Below are 24,947 nucleotides of genomic sequence, written 5' to 3' on the forward strand. Positions count from 1 at the left end.
ACATTCAAGAAGAAATAATGCCAATTTCATATAAATTCTTTCAAAATACAGAATACGAGACCCCACTTCAAAATGAGGCCAAACACCCTGACAAAACCATTGTAGACATTACTGGTAAAAACATTATCAGTATAATAATGGTATTACCCTGATACCACAGACAAAGACATCTAAAGGCAAAGAAAACAGTCAACTAATACCCTCCTGAATACAGACACAAAAATCCTTAATAAACATAATAGCAAACTGAATAGCAAACTGAATAGCAAACTGAATACAAACTGAATACAAATCATAACCATACAGAATTTATCACAAGCATGAAGTAATTTAACTTTGATAATGAATCAATTTTTTAACTCACCACATCAACAATATAAAGAAGAAAACTCTTCAAAAGATGTCGTAAAAAGCATTTGACAAAATTCAACACCCATTCATAACTTTTTAAAATTTCAGTGCACTACAGCTAATTCTACAGCTAATATAATCTATAATACTGATAGATTAAATGATTCCCTCCACCGGGTGGGGAACAGGTAATGCAATATGGCAAGAAAAGGAAATAAAAGGCAGAAAGGAAGAAGTAATACAGTCTATACATGCAGATGACATGACTGCCTAAAAATACCTAAAAGCACCTACTAAAAATAAGTAAAATGTGCACAAGATACAAGATCAGTATAAAAAGTGCACACTAGGAGTAAGCAATAGGAAAATGAAATCTGAAATAACTATTTCCTCAAAAACAGTATCCAAAAGTATAAAATATAAAAGGGACAAATTTGACAGTAAGTGAAATGTCAACTACTAAAAACCAAACATTACTGCTGAGATAAATTAATGAGGCTCTCAATTAATAAAGAGATACACCAAATTCATAGACTGCAAGCTTCAATATTATTAAGATCTCAATTCCCAAATTTACCTATAGAACCAACAAAATCCCACTCATAATATGGCCAAGCCTTTTTGTAAAAATTAACAAATTGATCCTAAAATTCTGAATCTACAGAAAGCAATCTGGAAAAAGAACAAAGCTAGAAGACTTACATTATCTGACTTCAAGAATTGCTATTAAGCTACAGTAACCAAAGGGATGCCTGGTGGCTCAGTCGGTTAAGCGTCCAATTCTTGACTTCTGCTCAGGTCATGATCTCATGGGTGTGACATTGAGCTCTGTGCCCTGTATAGGGCCCTATGTTGGGCATGGAACCTGCTTAAGATTCTTTCTCCCTCTCCTGGTGCCCCCCCCCAAAAATAAAAAGAAATAAACTAATTTAATTAAATAAAATTTAAGCTACAGTAACCAAGATAGGAGTTGTGAGAACCAAATAGAATGAACACAAATAGACCCTACTTACAAACAATTAATTATAAACAAAGGCACCAAATGTGTGTAAAGCAATTCAATAGAGAAAGGAAAGTCTTTTAAGCAAATAGTGTTAGAATGAGAGGATGACCATATGCAATAAATGAACCTCAACACTTACTTCACACCATACACAAAAATTAATCCAAGATGGATCAAGGACCTATCTGTAAAAGGAAAAACTCTAAAGCTTTTAAAAGAGAGAATATCTTTGTGACTTTAGGGCAGTAAAAGGTTTCTTATATAAGATACAAAAAGAAATAACCTTAAAAGAAAAAAATTCCATAAATTACACTTCATTAAAAATAAAAACTTCAGCTCATCAAAGATACCATTAAGAAAATGAAAAAGTGGGGTGCATGGGTGGCTCAGTCAGTTAAGCATCCAACTTCAGCTCAGGTCATGATCTCACGGTTCATGAGTTCGAGCCCCACATTAGGCTCTGTGCTGACAGCTCAGAGCTTGGAGCCTGCTTTGGATTCTGTGTCTCCCTCTCTCTCTGCCCCTCCCACACTCACACTCTCTCTCCCACTCTCAAAAATAAATAAATGTTAAAAAAAATTAAAAAGAAAATGAAAAAGTGAGCTACAGACTGGGAGAAATGTGTTAGATATCTGACAAAAGACTTGTATGCAACATATTTTAAAGCCTTTTACAAATCAATAATAAAATGACAAACACCCCAATTACTTAAATGGACAAAAGATATGAAGAGACATCATAAAAGGAGATATAAAAAGGCAAACAAATAAAAAATCCTCAAAAACAAACTAAAGTTATGACAAGATGCCATTAAACGCCCACCAAAATAGCTAAAGTTAAAAACACTCATAGCACTAAAAGATGGCTAAAAGTGGAACAATCCAAACTCTCATATTATAGATGGCAGTATAAAACTATGTAAATACTATCAGGAAAAGGATGGACACTTTCTTCTAAAATTAACAAACAACCCCACAAATGAGCAATTTCACTCATATATTGACCAAAGAGAAATTAAAAGATGGGTTCATAAAATAACTTACACAAGAAAGTTCATAGCGGCTTTAATATCAAAACCTACAAACAACTCAGATATTCATCAATAAAAGAATTGCTAAACTGATATATTCAAATAGAACACTACATAGCAATAAAAAATAACTAATTCTTGATATACAAAATAACATGAATGAATCTCAAAATATTATTCTGCTTTCCTTGCATCTGACCACTTTATAATAAGGAATGGTTGGCCCATTCCCCACCTTAAGCAACTAGAAAACTGAAAAAAATGTAAGAATCAATGGTTTTATGAACTGACGATTAGACAGCACAGGACTATGATCTCCAAGGAAAGGGAAGCAAATGAGGTGAGCCCTATATTGTCCCAGCTTACTGCATGGAGGCCCCTTGGAAGCCATGATATCTGGAAGGGAACCCAAGTAAAACGGGGGAATCAAGCAGACTGAGATCAGACTTTGAGGCTGGCACGGTGGCTATAATTGCCAGGGGGGAGGGGCGCCTGGGTGGCGCAGTGGGTTAAGCGTCCGACTTCAGCCAGGTCACGATCTCACTGTCCGTGAGTTCAAGCCCCGCGTCAGGCTCTGGGCTGATGGCTCGGAGCCTGAAGCCTGTTTCCGATTCTGTGTCTCCCTCCCTCTCTGCCCCTCCCCCGTTCATGCTCTGTCTCTCTCTGTCCCAGAAATAAATAAAAACGTTGAAAAAATAATTGCCAGGGGAGATGACTAGAGAGGAAAATGCTACACAGAGAGAAAATTCTAAAGCAGGAGTCAGCAAATGTTTTCTGTAAAGGGCACATAAATATTTAAGGCTTTGCAAGCCATATGATTTCTGTGATAACTACTCAACTCATTAAAACTTGAAAGCAAACAAAGACAGTACATAAATTCCAATAAAACTTTAGTTAGAGTAACAGGTGGTAGGTGAAACGTGGCCTGAGTGTTGTAATTTGGCCACTTCTCCTCTAGAAATCTACAAAGTGATATCCTTAATTTATGCCTGGGTATTAATAGGATCATGACAGAGTATAAATTTCTCAAGGCCAAGAAAATAACCTGGAACCCAACAGGTCAAACAATTTCCAAAGCTCACAGTTATCAGAACAGTTCATATTCTCAATAAATAAGGGAGAAAGACCTCAATACATGAAGCATCAACTATAGTCCTCAAAATGGTAAATTAACTTGAAAGTGGAGCTAAATTAGCCTAATATTGAAGTCTTCTATGCCCTCCCAATGCTTAAAAATAATCCTTGCAAGGATCTAACAGATTATAAGTAATTTAGCTACAACCCCAAAGTCTGAAAATATTTAATGGGATACTATTAACTACTAGGTATTCAAAAACAAGGCAAAAATATATGACCCATACTCAGAGAAAATAGTCAATAGAAACAGACACAGAAATAACAGATAATGAAATCAGACAATGACATTAAAATAACTATTATAAATATGCTCCACATGTTTAAGAAAGTAGAGAAAAACATAAGCATGATGAGAGAAATGGAAGACAAAAGATTCAAATGACATATATAGAGATTTAAATTTTTTTTTTTTTTAACGTTTATTTTTGGGACAGAGAGAGACAGAGCATGAATGGGGGAGGGGCAGAGAGAGAGGGAGACACAGAATCGGAAACAGGCTCCAGGCTCTGAGCCATCAGCCCAGAGCCTGACGCGGGGCTCGAACTCATGGACCGCGAGATCGTGACCTGGCTGAAGTCGGACGCTTAACCGACTGCGCCACCCAGGCGCCCCTATATAGAGATTTAAAACACATACTACCTAAAGAACACCTGGGTGGCTCAGTCAGTGAAGCATTCAACTCTTGATTTTGTCTTAGGTCATGATCTCATAGTTGGTGAGTTTGAGCCTCACATCTGGCTCCACACTGCTGACAGTAAGGAAACTGCTTGGGATTCTCTCTCTCTCTCTCTCTCTCTCTCTCTCTCTCTCTGCCCAACGCCTCCCTCAAAATAAATAAATAAACTTTAAAAAATAAGTAAATAAAAAATAAATAACACATATACTACCTGAAATGAAAAATATAGTAAGTGGAATAAATAGGTTAGGCACTAGCAAGGTAAAAATCAGTGAAGGCATAGCTTGAAGGCTTGAAGGCACAGAGCAACAGTAGCTAACTAAAGCACAAAGAAATAAGACTAGAAAAATAATCAGCAAAGCACTGATGAACTAACAATATCAAGCAATATAACTTACATGTAATTGAAATTCTGGGTGGGAGGAAAATAAAAATACACAAAGAAATAATCACCAAAATTTTTCCAAATTTGATGAAGGTAAATTTAAAGCAAACCAACCATATCAATAATTACCTTAACACAACAAGCAAAGGGAGACTGTCAGATTTAATTAAAAACCAAGATCCAACTGTACACATTAAGAAAGCAACTCATACTATGAAAACACCAATCAAAAAAGCTAGAGTGGCTATATTAACATCAGTAAAAGTGGTAGTTACTGGTGTGCCTGGGTGGCTCAGTCGGTTAAGCCTCCGCCTCTTGATCTTGGCTCAGGTCATGACCTTACAGTCTGGTCCATGGAGCCCTGCATCAGGATCTACCCTGAGCCCACTTGGGATTCTCTCTCTCCCTCTTTCTCTGCCCCACCCCAGCTCATGCGCAAATTCGAGTGCTGTCTCTCTCTCTCTTAAAAATAAATAAACTTTAAAAAAAAGAAAAGAAAAAATAGTAGTTAGAACAAATATTACCAGGAATAAAGGGATATTTCATAACAATAAAGATGTGAAAGTATCAAAAGGACATAACCATCCTATGTGTCTATGCCACAAAAAACAGAGCTTAAACATATATAATGCAAAATTGATTTTTTTTAAATACACAATTATACTGGGATATTTCAACACTGCTCTCTCAGTAAGAAAAGGGAAAAAAAATCAATGAGGAAACAAGATTTAACAATATCAATTAACTTCACCTGACTGACATTTACAGAATGATCTGCCAAAGACCATAATACAAATCATTCCAAGTGCACAAAAAACTTCACCAAGATAGACCATACTCTGGGCTACAGAAAAAGTCTCAATGTGTCAAAGATGTCTAAAATCACACAAAGCATGTTCTCTCACTACAAGGGTATTAAACTACAAATCAATAGCAAAAAAAAAGTATTTAGAAAACCTGGAAATATTTGAAATTAAACAACACATTTAAAAAAAAATTTTTTTAATGTTTATTCATTTTCGAGAGAGAGAGAGAGCAGGGGAGGGGCAGAGAGAGAGAGAGAGAGAGAGAGAGAGAGAGAGAGAGAGAAAGGGTATCTGAAGCAGGCTCCAGGCTCTGAGCTGTCAGCACAGAGCCTGATGCGGGGCTTGAATCCACGAACCACAAGATCATGATCTGAGCTGAAGTCGGACGCTTAATAACCGACTGAGCCACCCAGGTATCCCACAACACATTTCTAAATAACCCATGGGTCAAGCAAGAAGTTAAAAACAAAGTCACACAATGATTTGAACTAAATGAAAATGAAAACACAACTGTGATGGCCACATGCACGCACCTCTCATCTCCCAACTGCAGAAGCAAAATGGAGGAAGAGTCCCAGTTGTTGCACTCTGAAATCCAGTTCCACACTTGCACTAAGGCCTTGATTTCCATGGGCCTCTAGCCAATGACTGAGTGAGGCAGGAATACCAAGGCAGTTCCATAGTTAGGAGATGCAAGCCTCCTCTGCCAGAAATCTCAGAACTCCCAACTTGCCTTGCCAAACTTTCCTTAGAAATATACGGTAATCTGAGACAATTCTACCCAACAGGTTTTCTTTTTTCACTTGGGTCAAACCCACAAAACCATCTGATGATTCTCTCAGTCTCTTACAGCTGCCTCATTTTCTCTCACAGGTATTTTCCCTAACACATTTCTTGTACATTTAAACCCATCTTTGTAACTGCCTCAGAGGACTCAAACTGTCAAGATAACATGTCAAAAGTGTGTGATGCAATGCTAAAAGAACATTTATACCATTAAATGTCAAAAAATCGGAAAGTCTCAAATCAATCATCTAAGTTTCTACTTTCAGAAACCAGAAAAGTAGGGCACCTGGGTGGCTCAGTCGGTTAAGTGTCCGACTCTTCATTTCAGCTCAGGTCATGATCTCAGTTTGTCAAGTCCCGCATTGACAGAGCAGAGCCTGCTTGGGATTCTCTCTCTGCCCTTTCCCTGCACGTGCTCACGCGCTCTCTCTCTCTCTCTCTCTCTCTCAAAATAAATAAATAAACTTAAATTAAAAAAAAAAACTAGAAAAGTAGAACAAATTATACCCCAATTAAGGAGAATGAAACAAATTATAAGGACTAAATATAACTGGAGTGGAAAATAGGAAAACAACAGAAAAATAAATCAATAAAGTAAAAAACTGGTTTGCTGACCAGATCAAGAAAATTGATAAACCTCTAGTCAGAATGATCAGAGAAGGGGCACCTGGCTGGCTCAGTTGGTGGAGCATACACAACTCTTGATCTTTGGATTGTAAATTCAAGGCCCATGGTCACTGTAGAGATTACTTAAAAATAAAATCTTTAAAAAAATTTTTTAAAAAAAAGGAATGATTAGGGAAATGAAGTGAGAAGATATAAATTACCAGTATCAGGAATGAAAGAGGGAAAAGCACTAGAAATCCTACAGGAATTTCCTAACTTTTTTTTTTTTTTTAACATTTACTTCACTTTTGAGAGAGTGTGAGTGGGGGAAGGGCAGAAAGAGGGAGACACAGAATCCAAAGCAGGCTCCAGACTGAGCTATCAGCACAGAGCCTGATGTGGGACTCAAATCCACCAACTGTGAGATCATGACCTGAGCTAAAGTCAGACACTCAACCAACTGAGCCACTCAGGTGCCCCAGGAATTTCCCAACTTCTAAAGAAATGGTCTTTCATATGTTTGCTAGTAAGTCCAGCTATGTTATGATGCTTTACTAGGCCACAAAATTTTATTTAAATTATGATACAGTTGAAAAGCCCTTTGTCCTCCTAAAAATATCTAACCCCTCTAAGCTCAAGCTTCTAGGAGTTATGAATCCTAAATCACCCTGAAACCAACGGAGGGGCTGGGCAGAAGTTGCAAAGCTGCCATGGCAGCATCTGGGAAAAGCTCTGATGAAGAGGAACAGAAGAAAGCAGTGTAAGTTCTTAGCTCTACTCTACCATTCCCCATTGGAGGGCTGGAGGAGGTGCAGAAGCATTCTCAGCAAAAGATGAGACAGGCTTCTAGTGCAGAAAAATGTTAACAAGAAAAAGGGAACTGACAGAATGAGAGTGTATTATAAGTTATCCATCAATTATGTATATTAACAAAGTTAAGAGATTATCCAAAAATAAGTGAACATAACCCCTGGTTTTCAAACACCCAGGAGGTGTGGCAAATTATATTCTAACCTAAAAAGAGTCTGTGATAGAAATAAATTGATGAACAAAATAGCAAGTAAAATTACATAGGAATAACCTAACACAAAATGATCAACAAAAGAAAAACCTAATAGTATTTTTTTAATATGAAATTTATTGTCAAATTGGTTTCCATACAACACCAGTGCTCATCCCAACAGGTACCCTCCTCAATGCCCGTCACCAATCCTCTCCTCCTTCCCACCCTCCCATCAATCCTCAGTTTATTCTCAGTTTTTAAGAGTCTCTTATGAAAAAAAAAAAAAGAGTCTCTTATGGTTTAGTTCCCTCCCTAACTTTTTTTTTCCTTCCCCTCCCCCATGGTCTTCTGTTAAGTTTCTCAGGATCCACGAAAGAGTAAAAACATATGGTATCTGTCTTTCTCTATATGACTTATTTCACTTAGCATAACACTCTCCAGTTCCATCCATGTTGCTAGAAAGGGCCATATTTCATTCTTTCTCATTGCCAAGTAGTATTCCATTGTGTATATAAACCAAACTTCTTTATCCATTCATCAGTTGATGGACATTTAGGCTCTTTCCATAGTTTGGCTATTGTTGAAAGTGCTGCTATAATCATTGGGGTACAAGTGCCCCTATACATCAGCACTCCTGTATCCTTTGACTAAATTCCTAGCAGTGCTATTGCTGGGTCATAGGGTAGATCTATTTGTACTTTTTTAAGGAACCTCCATACTGTTTGCCAGAGTGGCTGCACCAGTTTGCATTCCCACCAACAGTGCAAGAGGGTTCCCGTTTCTCCACATCCTCTCCAGCATCTACAGTCTTCTGATTTGTTCATTTTAGCCAGTCTGACTGGTGTAAGGTGGTATGTCAGTGTGGTTTTGATTTGTATTTCCCTGATGAGGAGTGACATTGAGCATCTTATAATGTGCCTGTTGGCCATCTGGATGTCTTCTTTAGAGAAGTGTCTATTCATGTTTTCTGCCCATTTCTTCACTGGATTATTTGTTTTTCGGCTGTGGAGTTTGGTGAGTTCTTTATAGATTTTGCATACTAGCCCTTTGTCTGATATATCATTTGCAAATATCTTTTCCCATTTCATTCGTTGCCTTTTAATTTTGTTGATTATTTCCTTTTCTACTATAGTTCTTGGGGTGCCTGGGTGGCAGTTGGTTAAGCGTCTGACTTTGGCTCAGGTCATGATCTCACGATTCGTGAGTTCGAGCCCCACATCAGGCTCTGTGCTGACAGCTCAGAGCCTGGAGCCTGCTTCGGATTCTGTGTCTCCTTCTCTCTCTGCCCCTCCCCCACTCATGCTGTGTCTCTCCCAAAAATGAATAAACATTTATAGTTCTAATAGTAATGTTCCTACAAATATTATTAGATGAAAAGTAAGATGAACGCTACAATTAGCTCAGGACAATACATACGTTCATGCAGTGATAAAATTACAAAGGAAAATAAATCTGCTTAACTAAACATTTAAAGTATCACATTGACAAACAGTGCAGGAATTATTTGGTCATGCACATGTGCAGATGTGGCCTTGTAAGACTACCAAATATTTGTGGCAGCTAGACTTCTCAGGAAAATACAGTATCATAGTCCTAAGCAAACAAAAAGTGGATTTATTTCAGCATTTCCAAATATCAATTTTAGTAACCTTTAACTTATTCAACTGATTATTAGTAAAGAGCTCTTACTGACATGTAAAAATAATTCTATGTATTTGAATTTCATAGCATAACCTCTTAGGACCAAAGAAAAGACGTGCATTTAAAAATTACTATGCAAGTTCATCAGAAGAAAATTCCTGGCTGGGAACCGCAGAATGAACTTTGTTAAATTCACTCCTTTCATTCTTTTGCTCAGAATGCTTCCACACACACATTTTAAAAATGGAATGCCTTCCTTCTTCCCTTCTATCTTTCTTAACGTTTGCTTTTTTCAAAGCTCAATTCTAGTTTGCCATATTCCACAAGGATTTATTTAATTTGGGTCCCTTGGTAGAAAGCTTCACTGTACTTAGAAACAATACCATACAGTTTCTTTATACATGTTCGTTTTCTCTTCCCACTTCAAAACTCAACCTCTGGAAAACAAGGACCATTCAGGTATAGAGTAGCAGAAAATACTTGGAATCTGCCAGACTTGCTTGAGTCTAAATCTTAGCCCTTCCACTTAGCAGAATTATGAGTTAGGGTGATTTATTTTATGAGTCATCATGTTTCCTCATAAATGGCAATACCACTATCAACCTTGCAGGATATTTGTAAGGATTTAGTGAAATAATAATCAGGGACTGCTTTAATCACATCTTCCTTCTTTTTATTATTGTATCTTCAACACCAACAGCTAAGATTGCTTTACAGATGTAATAGGTACATGATAAAATCTTATTGTGATAGACTGATTGGTACTTGATAAAACTATCTGTAGGACTGAAAAATGTGTCTCATGACATAGAGCAATACAAAATAAAGTGCATAAAACATGGCAGAAAAATGTTTGTTGAATACATTAACTCAACCAGGAAATCATTGTTTCTGCATTCCAGGCTAAGAATATTTTCACATTTTCACATATCTAAAAAGTCCTCCAGACTGAGATTAAAAAACAAAAGCTTCCCACTATTTATATCCTACGGATTTTAACTTGTTCCTATAACAATTAAAATAACTGATTTAACTCACAACTCCCTGATTCATTATTTCTCCCTATTATGCTCATGTCCAGATCATCAGACAAGCAGACAAGTTTCCTGGAATAAATTCAACCACTGTAATAAATTCTATCATCAATAGCTTGAGCATTAACTATATTTTTCCCTCACCATAGTAAGGTATGAGAAAGAATATAATATAAAACTCACAATATATAATCAGTTCATTCTAAGTATTCCCAACTATGGACACTAAATAGCTCAGTTTCTTATATATCCACAGTATAACTGAAATGTTATCCAGAAATATAGAAATATAAAAAAGGTTTCTAAAGGCATTTGGGGGTCTATAAGTAAAATATCTACTCAAAAATAAATGGTATAAGTTAAACAAGTCACAAACCCTACCTGCAATCCAAATTTACTGGCCTATTACAGTGTTTACTTACATCTATACCCATTTATACTTACAATGAACCAGGCACTCTAAGACTATTATGTAATTATTTCAAAAAATACTCAAACAATTCTACACTAATTCCAAGGGATATATGCACTCCAATGTTTATAGCAGCATTATCTACAATAGCCAAATTATGCAAAGAGCCCAAGTGTCCATAAATGGATAAAGAAGATGTGGTATATATACACAATGGAATATTACTCAGTCATTTAAAAAAAATACCAAAATCTTGCCATTTGCCACAACATGGATGGAGCTAGAGAGTATTATGCTAAGCAAAATAAGTCGGTCAGAGAAAGACAAATACCATATGATTTCACTCCTATGTGGAATTTAAGAAACAAAACAAAGGGGGAAAAAAAAGAGAGGGAAGTAAACCAAGAAACAGACTCTTAACTATAGAGAACAAACTGATGGTTACCAGAGGGGAGGTCGGTGGGGGAATGGGTCAAGTAGGTGATGGAGATTAAGGTGCACTTGCTGAAATGAGCCCCAGAAATTGTATAGAAGTGTTGAATCACTACACTGTACAACTGAAACTACTACTACACTGTAGGTTAACTGGAATTTAAAAACTCTAAAATTTTTTTTTAATTAAAAAAAAAACAAACTGAGTAACTTAAGGTTTTAAAGATTTAAATGATCTGCCCAAGGTCATATCAGCTAGTATGTATGTTATAGAGGTGCCACAGTTTGAACCCCTAATGATGATATTATAAGGACAACCCATTTTAAGTAATTCTAGGGATGCCTGGGTGGCTTAGTCAGTTAAGTGGCCAACTCTTGGTTTTGGCTCAGGTTATGATCTCACAGTTCGTGGGTTCAAGCCCTGCATCTGGCTCCATGCTGAAGCTATGGGGCCTGCTTGGGATTCTCTCTCTCCCTCTCTCTCTGCCCCTACCCAGCTCGCACTATGTCTCTCTCAAAATAAATAAACTTGAAAAAAAAAATTAAAAAGGGGCACCTGGGTGGTTCAGCCTGTTAAGCATTTGACTTCCGCTCAGGTCATGATCTCATAGTTTGTGGGTTTGAGCCCCACATCAGGCTCTGTGCTGACAGCTCAGAGCCTGGAGCCTGCTTCAGATTCTGTGTCTCCCTCTCTCTCTCTGTCCCTCCCCACTCATGCCTGTCTCTCTCTTATCTCTCAAAAATGAATAAACGTTAAAATAAATTTTAATTAAAAATAATTCTAAAATAATAAAATGTGAATTTACAATTTTAATCACAAGCAAGTTTATTTTATAAAAATGTTTATTAAAGTACTCACCATAGGATTATTCTAACTTATAAGAACCTGTATTTCCTTTAAAATATGACTGAACTAATAGAACTTCTATATGCTTACATATAAACTCTGCTTCAAAGATATCTACGGTGAAAAATAGAACTACAATTTTATCGAAATAACATAAAATAGCTAGAGACATTTAAATGCTTAGAGAAAATAATCACTTCATACTCACCTAGCTAAATAGCTTACTCATTTATGTATGGATTTCATAATGCCTAACAACTGGTAAGACTTTTTAATGCTAATTATAATTTCAAGACACATTTAAAGATGAAAACATATAAACAGTACTCTATTACTACTTGCATTTTTACAAGACTTGATAAAAGATACATCACTTCTTTGGCTGCTACACTTTGATTTGCTGCATAAGTGCAAAATATATATTAAAAATACAATTAATAATATCTGGTCAAGCTTTGTTTTCCTTTCTTAGGCAAAATGGTAAAGCACTTAAACTGTTTGGCATTAATTTATGGCTTTATAGGACAAAACTGACCACTCAGTACAATTTGTTTTATTTCAGATACAACTGGATATTAATTTTCTTTAACATATTTTAACGAAGAGTTTAATCTTCAAATGAGTTCAGAAGAATAAACAATGATTGATATAAATAGCTAAATACTAGTCAGAAAAGCCAATTAATATTACAAATGAGCTCTGATCTGGTTCACCCATAGATAATATAAATGTTTTTAAACATTAAGGTTAAAATACTCAAACAGCTTTCCCCTTTGGCAATGAGTGGCATATTCCCCTAAACAACACACCAGTAATCATCCATAAAGAACCAAAAGCTATACTTAAAAATAACTCTTAAGTTATCTTTGTGATTCAGTTTGTTTCCAGTTTGCATACAAACACATAGTGAAGTTTAGAACACCATCCTGTCTGAAAAAGTACTAGAATCCCAGCCTTCGATTCCGGCTCCTATTTTTATGACACGACCAATGTGTCTTTCCACCCTCCCAAACGACTAAGACTTAGTTACTTAAATCTGTAGATTTTCTGTATGAATATTTAATGACACTAATTAGTAACAAATGGGGGCAAAAATCTGTTTTTATTTTTTAAGTCTGTTCATAGGCTTGTCAGAATGATGTAATCAGGAATGGCAGCCATATCTATTCATTTGGGGAAAAAATTAGAATTACTTGTGAAATGAAGATGAAACAGAAGACCCTAAAGTTATACTGCTGGGATTTGAAGAAATAAAATTGAAAGAACTAACGTGAAACAAATTACAAAGAAGTAACTGAGAAACAAATTTGGAAATCTCATTTTAAAAGTTCAGAGGCACCTGGCTGGCTCAGTCAGTAAAGCATGTGACTCTTGATCTCAGGGTTTTAAGTTGGAGCCCCATGTTGGGTGTAGAGATTAGTTAAAAAAATAAAATCATAAAAAAAAAAAGAGTTCAAAGCTATCACCATAAAAAAGACAACAAATATATAAAATGAAGTTTCTCCTATTCACGCATTAGACAGTGATTAAGTGGAATTATTTAAGAAAGTCAAGTCACAAATTTTATAAATTATCTTTCTAAGATCCTACCCTTAACACTTCCCTACCAACTGAGAGTTTAATTCCTAGGACATATAATTCAAAGAATACATCAGGCACAATATTATGTGAACATCCCTAGCCAAAATATCTTCCCTGACAGCCTCAACTCTACATATTTCAATATATAATAATTAAATTCTCATTTCTTACTCATTATTTTATGCCAATTTTTAATCCTTTATCTTTCTCTAGGTTTATTAAATAAATTTTGTCTTCTCAGTCACATCTCAAAGGATCTATTTCTAAAACTCTCAATCACATTTATAATGTCTTCCTTGGACCTTCTCCAAATTCAGTGTATCTGACTTCATTTGTTGTGCTGGACTTTCTTGAAGTAGAGCAGATCAGGAAAGGAAAAGGTCATTGTGCTGGCTCCTGTCCTTTATGTTACCCAGTCCAAATAATCAGCCCACTATTACAAGCAATTAACTCAATCCTAGCTCTCTTCAAATCAGAAAGACACTTGAAGTAGAATTTATAAATTTTGGTTTTTTTAATAGTCTCATTAATTAAATAATGAGGTATAATACAAAGAGAATGAGTTCAGGTGTCATCTTTTATATGTGATCTAACTTCTCTGAGACAGACTCAGTTTTCACATCTGCAAAAATAAGATTATCATCTATTTCATGGAAATATAAAAACAAAATACGACAACTTTTATTAAAAAGAACTATCGTAAGTCACAAAGTCTTAAGCAATGTTGGCATCCTTACCAACATGTGTTCAATGAAATCAACCCCTGGGATATAGGTGCTCAATAAATGTTACTTTTCATCCCGCATTTTAGGATTGATTTTTCCAAAGAGTATAAAAGCACTCAACTACATCAACACTGGATTTCCATCTACATTATGTGTCAATCACCCCATTCAGTAATATTAATAAATCCACATAAAAACCGTCATTTAAAATGTTCACCTTGCCTTTGAACCAGAAGCTGAATTGTTATAATAAACAACAATAATAGGTATTTATCACACACTTAAGTTATATGAATCTCAACAAGCTAATGCTTACATCATATCAAAAAAATCAATTCCAGGTGGATAATAAAAAAGTAAATCAATAAAGACATCAAAAGACACCTTCAAGAGAGTGAAAACAAACAAGCCACGGTAAAAAAAAAACTCTGGTCTTTTCTTACACTCTTTGTGGGGTTTTTGCGGGGCAGGGGGGACAGGTAAAAGGAAACACTTTTACTTCTCAGCAAGTTGGAACAGTATGAAGGCATGCAACAGATCGCAAATGCTACCACTGAAATCACACAACCAAGAATCCCTATCCCTCGAGAGACAGTATGTGTGGGTATAGATACACACACACACACACACACACACACACACACACACACACGCACACACACACGCGCACACACACACACGCATAGTTTTTTTTTAAGATTTTATTTTTAGGTAATCTCTACATCCAACATGGGACTTGAATTCACAAGAGATGAAGAGTCACATGCTCCACCACCCGAGCCAACCTGGTGATCAATCTAGCAAATAATTTAATCTCAGCTCCTACGACACATATGATTAATAAAAGGCTTAAATCTAGAACATAAAAAGAATTCCTACACATGAGCAACAGTCTTGAGCAGGCATTTCAGAAAACAGGATAGCCAATGCTCAAGGTCATTAGTGATCAACAAAGTAAAATGCAGATTAGAATCACAAAACACAAGGTACCTGGCTGGCTCAGTCAGTAGAACATTTAACTCTTGATCTCAGGGTCGTGAGTTCAAGCCCCACATTGAGCATGGAGCTTACAAAAAAAAAGAATCATAATATACTACTAAATACCCACCAGATTGGTAAAACTGGAAAAGACAAAAACCTCCCAAATGTTGACAAGAATATGGAATAACAAGAATACTGCTGACAGAAATACAACTGGTAAAAACCACTTTGGAAAATGATTTAGTAATATCTTCTAAAGTGAATATACATATTCACTATCACCTAATAACTCTACTCCTAGATAAATAGCCACCAAACCAATGTGTACATGTATGCCAAGAAACATAAATAAAAACATTGGCATAATTCATAATACCAAAAAGTCTAAGGAATCCAAACATCCAGCAACAACAGAATGGATAAATAGTATATTCCTCCAATGGAACATTACCTAGCAATGAAAATGAAAAAAGTTACAGCTATATGCAAAAACATGGATGAATCTCACAAATATAACAATGAACAGACACAATATTAATGAAGTTAAGACATACATGCTTAGATGTAAAAGCTATTTATAAAACCAAGAAAGGAACTGCCATAAAAGAAGAGTGAGTGACTTCTTTGAGGAAAAAGAATAGGGTACTGACCAAATCTAAGGGGTCATGAGGTGGACTTCAAGAACATTGACAGTATCTTTTTTTTCTTTTACCCCTATGATGGTTACACAGATGTTAACTTTGTGACAATTCACTGAGCTATATAGTTTGGTTCTGTGCACGTTTGTGTATTTACATTACATTTCACAAAACAAAAAATTGTAAAAGAGGGAAGAAAAAAGAAAATAAATAATAAGGCCACAACCTTATCTGAAAAAATACCTAAAGTGTTGAAGTAAATGCTAAGGGCAAATGAAACACTGATAACAAACACATGAAAAGATGCTCAACATCACTAGTCAAATTAAAACCATAATGAAAAATCGTTACACACTTGTTTAGAATGCCTAAAATATTTTTAAAACTCAAAATACCAAGCACTGGCAAGGATACAGAGCAATTAGAACACTCATACAAGGTTGGTGGGAATGCCAACGGGCACAGTCACTTTGAAAAACAGTTTGACAGTTTATTACAAAACTAAACATACCCATACCCCATACGTCACCAATTTCATTCTTAGTATTTACCCAATAGAAATGAAAACCTATGTACACACACAACTGTATGCACACAACTGTATGTTGTAGCATACAGTTTGTAGCAACTTCATTTGTAATCATTAAAAAACAAAAACAAAACCCAAATGTCCTTCAACTGATGAATAAAGAAACTGGTATATCCATAAAATGATATATCACTCAACAAAAAGGAACAACAACAACATGCATGATCTCAAACACATGTTGCTAAGTTAACAAAACTTGACCTAAAGGCCTATATGTATGATTCCATTTATATGCCATTCTGGAAAATCCAAAACAACAGAGACAGAGATAGGGGGTTTAGGGGTACAGGGTTGACTATGAAATCGTAGCAGAAGGGAATTTTGAGGGGTGATGGAACTGCTCTATATTATGATTATAGAAGTAGATACACAGTGTGCATTTGTCAAGACCCTGTATACCACAAAGAATGACCTTTACTATACACGAATTAAAACATAAATTTTAGGGGCACCTAGGTGGCTCAGTCAGTTAAGCAGCCGACTTCAGCTCAGGTCATGATCTCACCATTCATGAACTCAAGCCCTGAATCGGGCTCTGTGCTGACAGCTCAGAACCTGCAGCCTGCTTCAGATTCTGTGTCTCCCTCGCTCTCTGCCCCTCCCCTACTCGTGCTCTGTCTCTCTTTCTTTCAAAAATAAATAAACATTTAAAAAAATTTTTTTAATTGTTTAAAACAATAAGTTTTAGGTGCCTGGGGTGGCTCTGTCAGTTAAGCATCCCACCTCCTGATTTCGGCTCAGGTCATTATCTCACAGTTCATGAGTTCAAGCCCTGTATTAGGTTCTCTCTCTCCCACTCGCTCTCTCTCTTCTCTCTCTCAAAATAAATAAGTAAGCATTTTATAAACAAATAAATAAATAAGTAAACAAACAAACAAATTAATTTTAAAGAGCTTTAAAACACTGTGATCATAGCAGGCACCTGGCTCAGTCATTTAAGTGTCCAACTTTGGTTCAGGTCATGATCTCGCAGTTCCTGAGTTGGAGCCCCCCACAGCACTCTGCTGACAGGTCAGAGCCTGGAGACTGCTTCGGATTTTGCGTCTCCCTCTCTCTCTGCCTCTCTCTCTCAAAAATAAACATTTATTTTTTTTGTTTATTTATTTGAGAGAGAGTGAAAGAGATAGCAAGCAGGGGAGGGGCAGAGAGAGGGAGAGAGAGAGAGAGAATCCCAGGCAGGCTGTGTGCTGTCAGTGTAGAGCCTGATGTGGGGCTCAAACTCACAAACTGTGAGATCATGACCTGAGGTGAAACCAAGAGTCAGATGCTTAAATGACTGAACCACCCAGGTGCCCCTCAAAAATAAACATGTAAAAAATTAAAAATAAAAAAAAAAACCACTATGATCACAGCACCACCACAGATTTACGAAGCATAAAAATGCCAAAAATATCATAAAATTCCCTCAAATTCAAGAATCCTAAAATATGTATTACCTAATTACACAATGTAAATAAATTATAATATAACTCACTTAGATATTTAACTATAATAAACAAACACTACTGATAACATTAAAGTTGCACTTAGTGAACATTTTATACATACGTTTTAATCTTCCAAACAATCATATAAAGTGAAATTTATCTCAGCTTTACCAATGAGGAAACAAACTCAGAAAGAGTAAAGAAATCTCTTACCCATGCACACACACCTAGTAAGTGGTAAAGCTGAAGTTTAATCCCATTGCATCTGAGTCTTTTCCATGCCCATTTTCTTTTCCCTATATTGTCTCTTAAAAGCTTTTGTAATTCCTTAATGAGTAATGTTTTCCTTTACGTTATTTGAAAATGTGTTATTTCCTAAATTTATAAATTTAAAATGAATTATGAATATTTTATATTGTCCAAGTACCCACATACTCATGATCATATAAAATGAAGTTAAAATATGCAGCCTCTGCCCTCAAGATGTTTATAATCTAATTGGTGGCACACATATGACAAACAAGATAGGCAATTTTAAAAATCAAAAATCAGCTGAATGGGCAGTTGGGGAGGGAAACATTGCTGTGAGTGCCTCATAATAATAAAATAATTCTAATTGCTTCCTCCTGTCTCTTGCATTACCACTGTCATTCATTGCACTTATATATAAGCATGTGTGTATATACAGACACACATAAACATACTCAAATATAATATTGCTATTAGACTTATCTGTTAGAATAAGAACAAAAATGTAAGTTTTTATTCTGTCTTATTTCTTCTCTTATGCTCTTCCTTTCCTTTTTTACATCTTAGCTTCTGACCTATTTCATTTTCCTTGGCTCTAAAAGAACTTCTTTTAACACTTCTTTCAAGGAAGGTCTACTGACAAACAATTCCTTTTTTTTTTTAGTTTGTCTGATAACCTTTATTTCTCCTTCACTTTTTTTTAAATGTTTATTTTGAAAGAGAGAGAGCAAGCAGGGAAGGGGCTGATAGAGAATCCCAAGCAGGTTCCACGCTGTCAGTGCAGAGCCTAATACAGGGTTCGATCTCACAAACCACAAGATCAAACCACCTGAGCTGAAACCAGGAGTTGGACGCTCAACCGACTGAGCCACCTGGGCATCCTGACTCAGTTTTAAAAGATAATTTTGCAAGGTACATTATTCTAGGTTCGTGGTTTTTTTCACTCATCATCTTATATTACACACCATTCTCTTCTTGTTTGTGTGGTTTCTGAGGAGAAGCCAGATATAATACTTGTCTTTGCTCCTCTATAGGTAAGGTATTTTCCCCCCTCTGGCTGCTTCAGGATTTTTTATCTTCAATTTCCTGTAATTTGAAAATGATATGCCTAGGCATAGTTTTTTGAGCATTTATCCTACTTAGTGTTTTCTGAGCTTTCTGGATCTTAGGTTTTGTTTCTGGTGTTAATTTGGGGGAAATTCTCACTTGTTACCATTTCAAATATTTCTTCTGTGCCTTTTTCTCATTCTTCTCTTTCTGGTATTTTCATTATGCAAGTGGTACAACTTTTTTCTTTTTTCTTTTGAGAGAGAGCCAGAGAGAGAGAGCACAAGCAGGGGATGGGGAGAGGGAGAGGGAGAGGGAGAGGGAGAGGGAGAGGGAGAGGGAGAGGGAGAGGGAGAGGGAGAGGGAGAGGGAGAGGGAGAGGGGGGGAGAGAGAGAGAGAGAGAGAGAGAGAGAGAGAGAGAGAGAGAGAGAGAGAATCACAAGCAAGCTCTGCACTGTCAGTGCAGATCCTGACATGGGGTTCAAACTCACAAACTGTGAGATCATGACCTGAGCAGAAATCAAGAGTTGGACGCTTAACCAACTGAGCCACCCAGGCGCCCTTGTGGTATACTTTTGTAGTCATCCCATAGTCCTTCGATATTGTTCTGCTTTTTTGTCTGTTTCCAGTCTTCTTCTCTTTGGTTTTCAGTTTTCAAGGAGTCTATTGGTATATCTTCTTGCTCAAAGATTCTTTCATCAGGGGTATCTAATCTATTAATGAGCCCATCAAAGGTATGCCTCATTTCTGTTAGTGTTTTTTTCTCTAGCATTTCTTTTTGGTTCTTTCTCAGAATTTCCATCCACCTCCTCACCACTGCCCATCTGATCTTGTATGTTGTCTACTTTATCCATTAGCATCCTTAGCATATTAATCACAATTGTTTTAAATTCCCAGTCTGATCATTCCAACATCCCTGCCATATCTGAGCCTGGTTCTGAGGCTGGCTCTGTCTCTTCCAACTCTGTTTTCTGCCTTTTAGTATGTTTTATCATTTTTTTTTCTTGATAGCTAAGGCATGATGGACTGGAAAAAAGGAACTACTATAAATAGGACTTAAGCAATGTGGTGGTGAGGTGTGGGGGTTGGTAGCACATTTTATAGTTCTATGATTAGGTCTCAGTCTTTTAAAGAGCCTGTGCCTCTAGAATATGAACTTCACATGTGCTTCTCAGTCCCTCCCTCCTCCTCTTAGGTGGGGCAAGATGGTTAGAGTGGGCTGAAGTTATGTTATTTCCCTTCTCCCACACAGAAGACCTGAGCAGCTGGAATTGAGTATTTCCCTTCCCCTGCATCAGGTAGGTTCTGATAAACTCCAGCAGTTTAGGCTCTGATGAAATAGTTTCTCCTGAGGGTAGGCCTTATTAAGAATAGAATGCACTTGGGGCGCCTGGGTGGCGCAGTCGGTTGAGCGTCCGACTTCAGCCAGGTCACGATCTCGCGGTCCGTGAGTTCGAGCCCCGCGTCAGGCTCTGGGCTGATGGCTCAGAGCCTGGAGCCTGTTTCCGATTGTGTCTCCCTCTCTCTCTGCCCCTCCCCCGTTCATGCTCTGTCTCTCTCTGTCCCAAAAATAAATAAACGTTGAAAAAAAAAAAAAATTAAAAAAAAAAAAAAAAAAAGAATAGAATGCACTGGTATATTTCAAAACTGTTCCATTTCCCTTTCCTCTGCCAGAAACAAGAGGGGATTTTTCTCTAATATTCACTAGAGAATCTCGTAAAGGTGCAAGAGGTAACACAAAAAAGTGTGGGGGCCCTCAATGACTGGTTCCTCCATGGAGTTTTAAACTCTCAGAGTTGTCCACACTGAGCCTCCAACAATTTATCAATTATAATCAGATTTCCCTATAGGAGCACTGGTTCCTGGTGAGATGACTGCCCTGGTAAGTTGTGAAACACTGTATTCTCTGTCGATCTCTCTAATTTTGAGGGCAGCGGTTTGCCTTTTGATCTCTCTTCATTTATGGATCTAAGAAAAGTTGTTGATTTTTCACTATGCTCAGCTTTTGACTTGTTATTATGAGTTGGCAACATCCAAGCTTCTTACATGCTATATGAGAAACCAGAATGCTGTATTTTCTTTTAAGAATGTTTTCCTACACTACAAGCTTAAAATTTATGTAGAAAAAGAAAAAAATATACAAACCCAGTATCATGTACAACAAAACTGTGTCATGTACTTTGAGAATTATTTATTACTTTCCATTTTCCTTACATTACACATATTCATGTTTCTAGATGTCTAGCCTAGATCAAATACTGTTCTTAAACATCTGAACCTTCCAGTTTATCTGTAAAAATCAATATAAAATTATAAACTGCAATCCTTGAAATATATCTTTCAAACAAGCCATTAAAATACAGCTTACCATTTTGATGCCTGTGGAAAATGTCACTGGTTTTATAGGTTTAGGTTTCTCAAGTTGCATTTCCAACTGGGTAGATCTATCTTTATGCTGAGCCAAAAGTAGAGCAACAGGGAGATCTGAACTCTCCTGTAAGAAAAGTTAAAGTGCAACATGAAAGTTAAAAAGGAAAAACTAATGAGCAACAAGTCTTTCATTTTAAATTATGCCCTTTCATAGGCACTTGATGTCAACCTAAATATTCACTTTATGGAGAACACTTCACAAAAAATTTTAACATTCCATAATAAGAAAAGGCTGTTTGAGATTCATAAATCAAAATAACCTGCAAAAAAGTATTTTTATAAAATCCACATTAAAGACAATAGGGTCTTATTTCATCTAGCAAAGCCAACCATATTTATTAAAATAAAAAAAATTAAAAGCTAATCACAAAAAGAGTAATACAAAGTACTATAACGTAGATCAGATGTTTATCTAAGACACATTCTTCTACCAGTGAATTCAGACCAGTTTGAAATTGTTTCCCATTAGATTTCACCTGAGGCCGTTTGGAAATGATCCTTGTTCTGTTTTGCACAATAGAACGATTGTTAAGTACAACCAAAAATATATTCTCTCCTTTACTGAACTTATTTTTAGAAATCAAGTCTAAATTTTTTTAATTGACAAAATGATAGCAAATATTTATTTTAATACCTTATATTGACACTAAAAGAGGGCTACTATTTACATAAATCTGCATATATACATATGAATGACACAAGCAATGATACTAATTCTTATATGCAGATGCATTTATCCTGTTTAACATGAAGTTCTCTTACATGTTCTTCCACATGCTGTGGAACTAAGGTCTAAACTAAACGTATCCAGACTTTTTCCTTCCCGAGTTTTCAGTTAAATAAGAACACAGAAACACATGCAGAAGGAAGGAGATAATATACACACAGTACTTTATATCTATAAACAAAAATGAAGATTACAAACACATTTCTATCTATACCTATAGATATTGAGCCTATACCAAGGCTATCTATGAAAACAGACATATTTTTCAAATGGCCTAGAGATTTTTAAAATAATAACAACCCAGAACTTAATCCTGGAAAGACTATATTGTTAAACATTCCCTAGTATGAAAGTAAACATACAGCAGAATCTAATTTTCTTTCCAAATCTAACAACTTTATACAATTTTTTAGGCACAAATGTAGTTAATATATTTAAAGGAACTTTTTTAAGTCTATAGTACAGAAGTAATTCAAATAAAAAGCAAATTATTTCAGCAGAATTGTCCTAGAATAAATCTGTACCTCAAGACTTGGTAACAGAAGTGCTTTGCAAGAGCAATGTTACAAAGATTAAAATTTTTTAAATGGAAGAACACAAATTTTATTTATAAAATATAGCCTTGGGGCCTTTAGCAATAATAAAGGAAAATAGGGGCACTTGGGTGGCTCACTCAGTTAAGTGGCCGACTTAGGCTCAGGTCATGATCTCCCGGTTTCTGAGTTCGAGCCCCACATCAGGCTCTGTGCTGACAGCTCAGAGCCTGGAGCCTGCTTCAGATTCTGTGTGTGTCTCTCTCTGCCCCTCCCCTGCTCATACTCTGTCTCTCTCAAAAATAAATAAATTTAAAAAAACATTAAAGGGGCGCATGGGTGACTCAGTCAGTTAAGCATCTGACTTCGGCTCAGACAGACAGTTCATGGGTTCGAGTCCTGCATCAGACTCGGTGCTGTCAGCACAGAGCCCGCTTTGGATCCTCTGTCTACCTCTCTCTCTGCCCCTCCCCCACTTACTCTCTCTGTCAAAAATAAACATTTAAAAAATTGTTTTAATTTAAAAAATAATAAAGGAGAATGAATGAAATATATACTATTGAGAATATACTTGAACACCTTTCATACTCTGCAATAAAGCATTAGTTATGCATTAGCAACAGTATTGCTGTGAATTCCTGCAGCTATTCTAGATGTTCATTAAGAATTTTATAATTAAACGTAAAATTAAGAGAGAATTTAAATGGACTGTGGACCAAAACATCTTTTAAAACCCATTACTGCCTTTTCATATGTAAAAATTAACAGAAGAAAACTAAATTTCTCAGCATTTCTCCTCAATCTATACTCTAAGTGAATTCAAATACTCTTCCATACCTGGTATTTCCTCTAAGTGAAAGTCCTTATGTAAACGCAAGACAGTGGGCTCACTTCAAAAAAGTTGCTAATCAATACTTGGGCCTGTTTTAATCCTGGTTTCACTTTCACATAAAAGGCCCTGAACATTAAAATGCCTTGGTAAAACAGCTGAAATTCAATAAAAAATAAACATTCTAGGAATCTAAAACCAATTTTGACATTAAGGCATACAATTTACTTCAAATCTGCTTCATTCCATTTTAGCACTCAAAACTTTGAAGCCTGAAAATTTTTGTGAAAGTTAACTTAGAATTAAACAGGAGCTCAGGCAGTTAATTGTCCAACTTTTGGTTTCAGCTCAGGTCATGATCTCAAGGTTCGTGAGTTTGAGCCCCACATCGGGCTCTGCACTGATGGTGCAGAGTCTGCTTGGGATTTCTCTCTCCCTCTCTCTCTGCCCCTCCCCTGTGTGTGCTCGCTCTCGCTCTCTCTCTCTCTCTCTCTCTCTCTCAAAAAGTAAATATACACATTAAAAAAAAGAGAGAGAATTAAGCAGGAGCTCTAACAACAACAAAATCAATCAATGGAGTAAAAAAAAAAACTATGGGAATATACATGCTCTCAAGAATACATAAAATGCAGATTCAGCCTTAGCAAGTTATTTCATTTTTCTTAGCTTTCCAGGTTATCTTGAAAGGTTCTCTAAACCTCATTAATTGCCTGAAGGTATACTGTTTAATATTTAAAGAAATTTTAATAAGACTGCCTGTAATACTCATTAAAAGCTTTATAATGACCACTTTTTAAAGATTATTTTAACTGACTTTAAGCAAGCCATCTGGCAAACAATATTTCTAATAAAAATCAGCTACTGCATTTTGACAGTATTAGCCCTTAACAAAATTTAAGACATAAACTGAAGAAAATTTTCAAACAGGAATATAAAAAGATTTAATAAGTTAGGACCTGTTTAAAAATCTTTTTCCAAACTGTTAAAAAAAAACTGAATTTACAGTTAGGATTAAATAAATGGACTTTTTAGGCAACATTA

At 36.1% G+C, this 24,947-nt stretch overlaps 1 protein-coding gene across 1 annotated transcript in view; it reads right to left on the reverse strand.

Moving 5' to 3' along the window:
• The window catches only part of MNAT1 (MNAT1 component of CDK activating kinase), a 217,955-nt gene that overhangs the window by 105,459 nt on the left and 87,549 nt on the right, over positions 1-24,947 (reverse strand). Inside the window, exon 6 of the mRNA XM_047079558.1 lies at positions 21,756-21,881. Within this exon, the coding sequence (XP_046935514.1) occupies positions 21,756-21,881 (126 nt within the window). The remainder of the gene's footprint in view (positions 1-21,755; positions 21,882-24,947) is intronic.

Source organism: Lynx rufus, unplaced genomic scaffold, assembly GCF_022079265.1.
Source record: "Lynx rufus isolate CCGP_SWC_20201006 ecotype Redwood Valley unplaced genomic scaffold, mLynRuf1.p SCAF_17, whole genome shotgun sequence".
In the NCBI taxonomy this organism is placed as follows: Eukaryota; Metazoa; Chordata; class Mammalia; order Carnivora; family Felidae; genus Lynx; species Lynx rufus.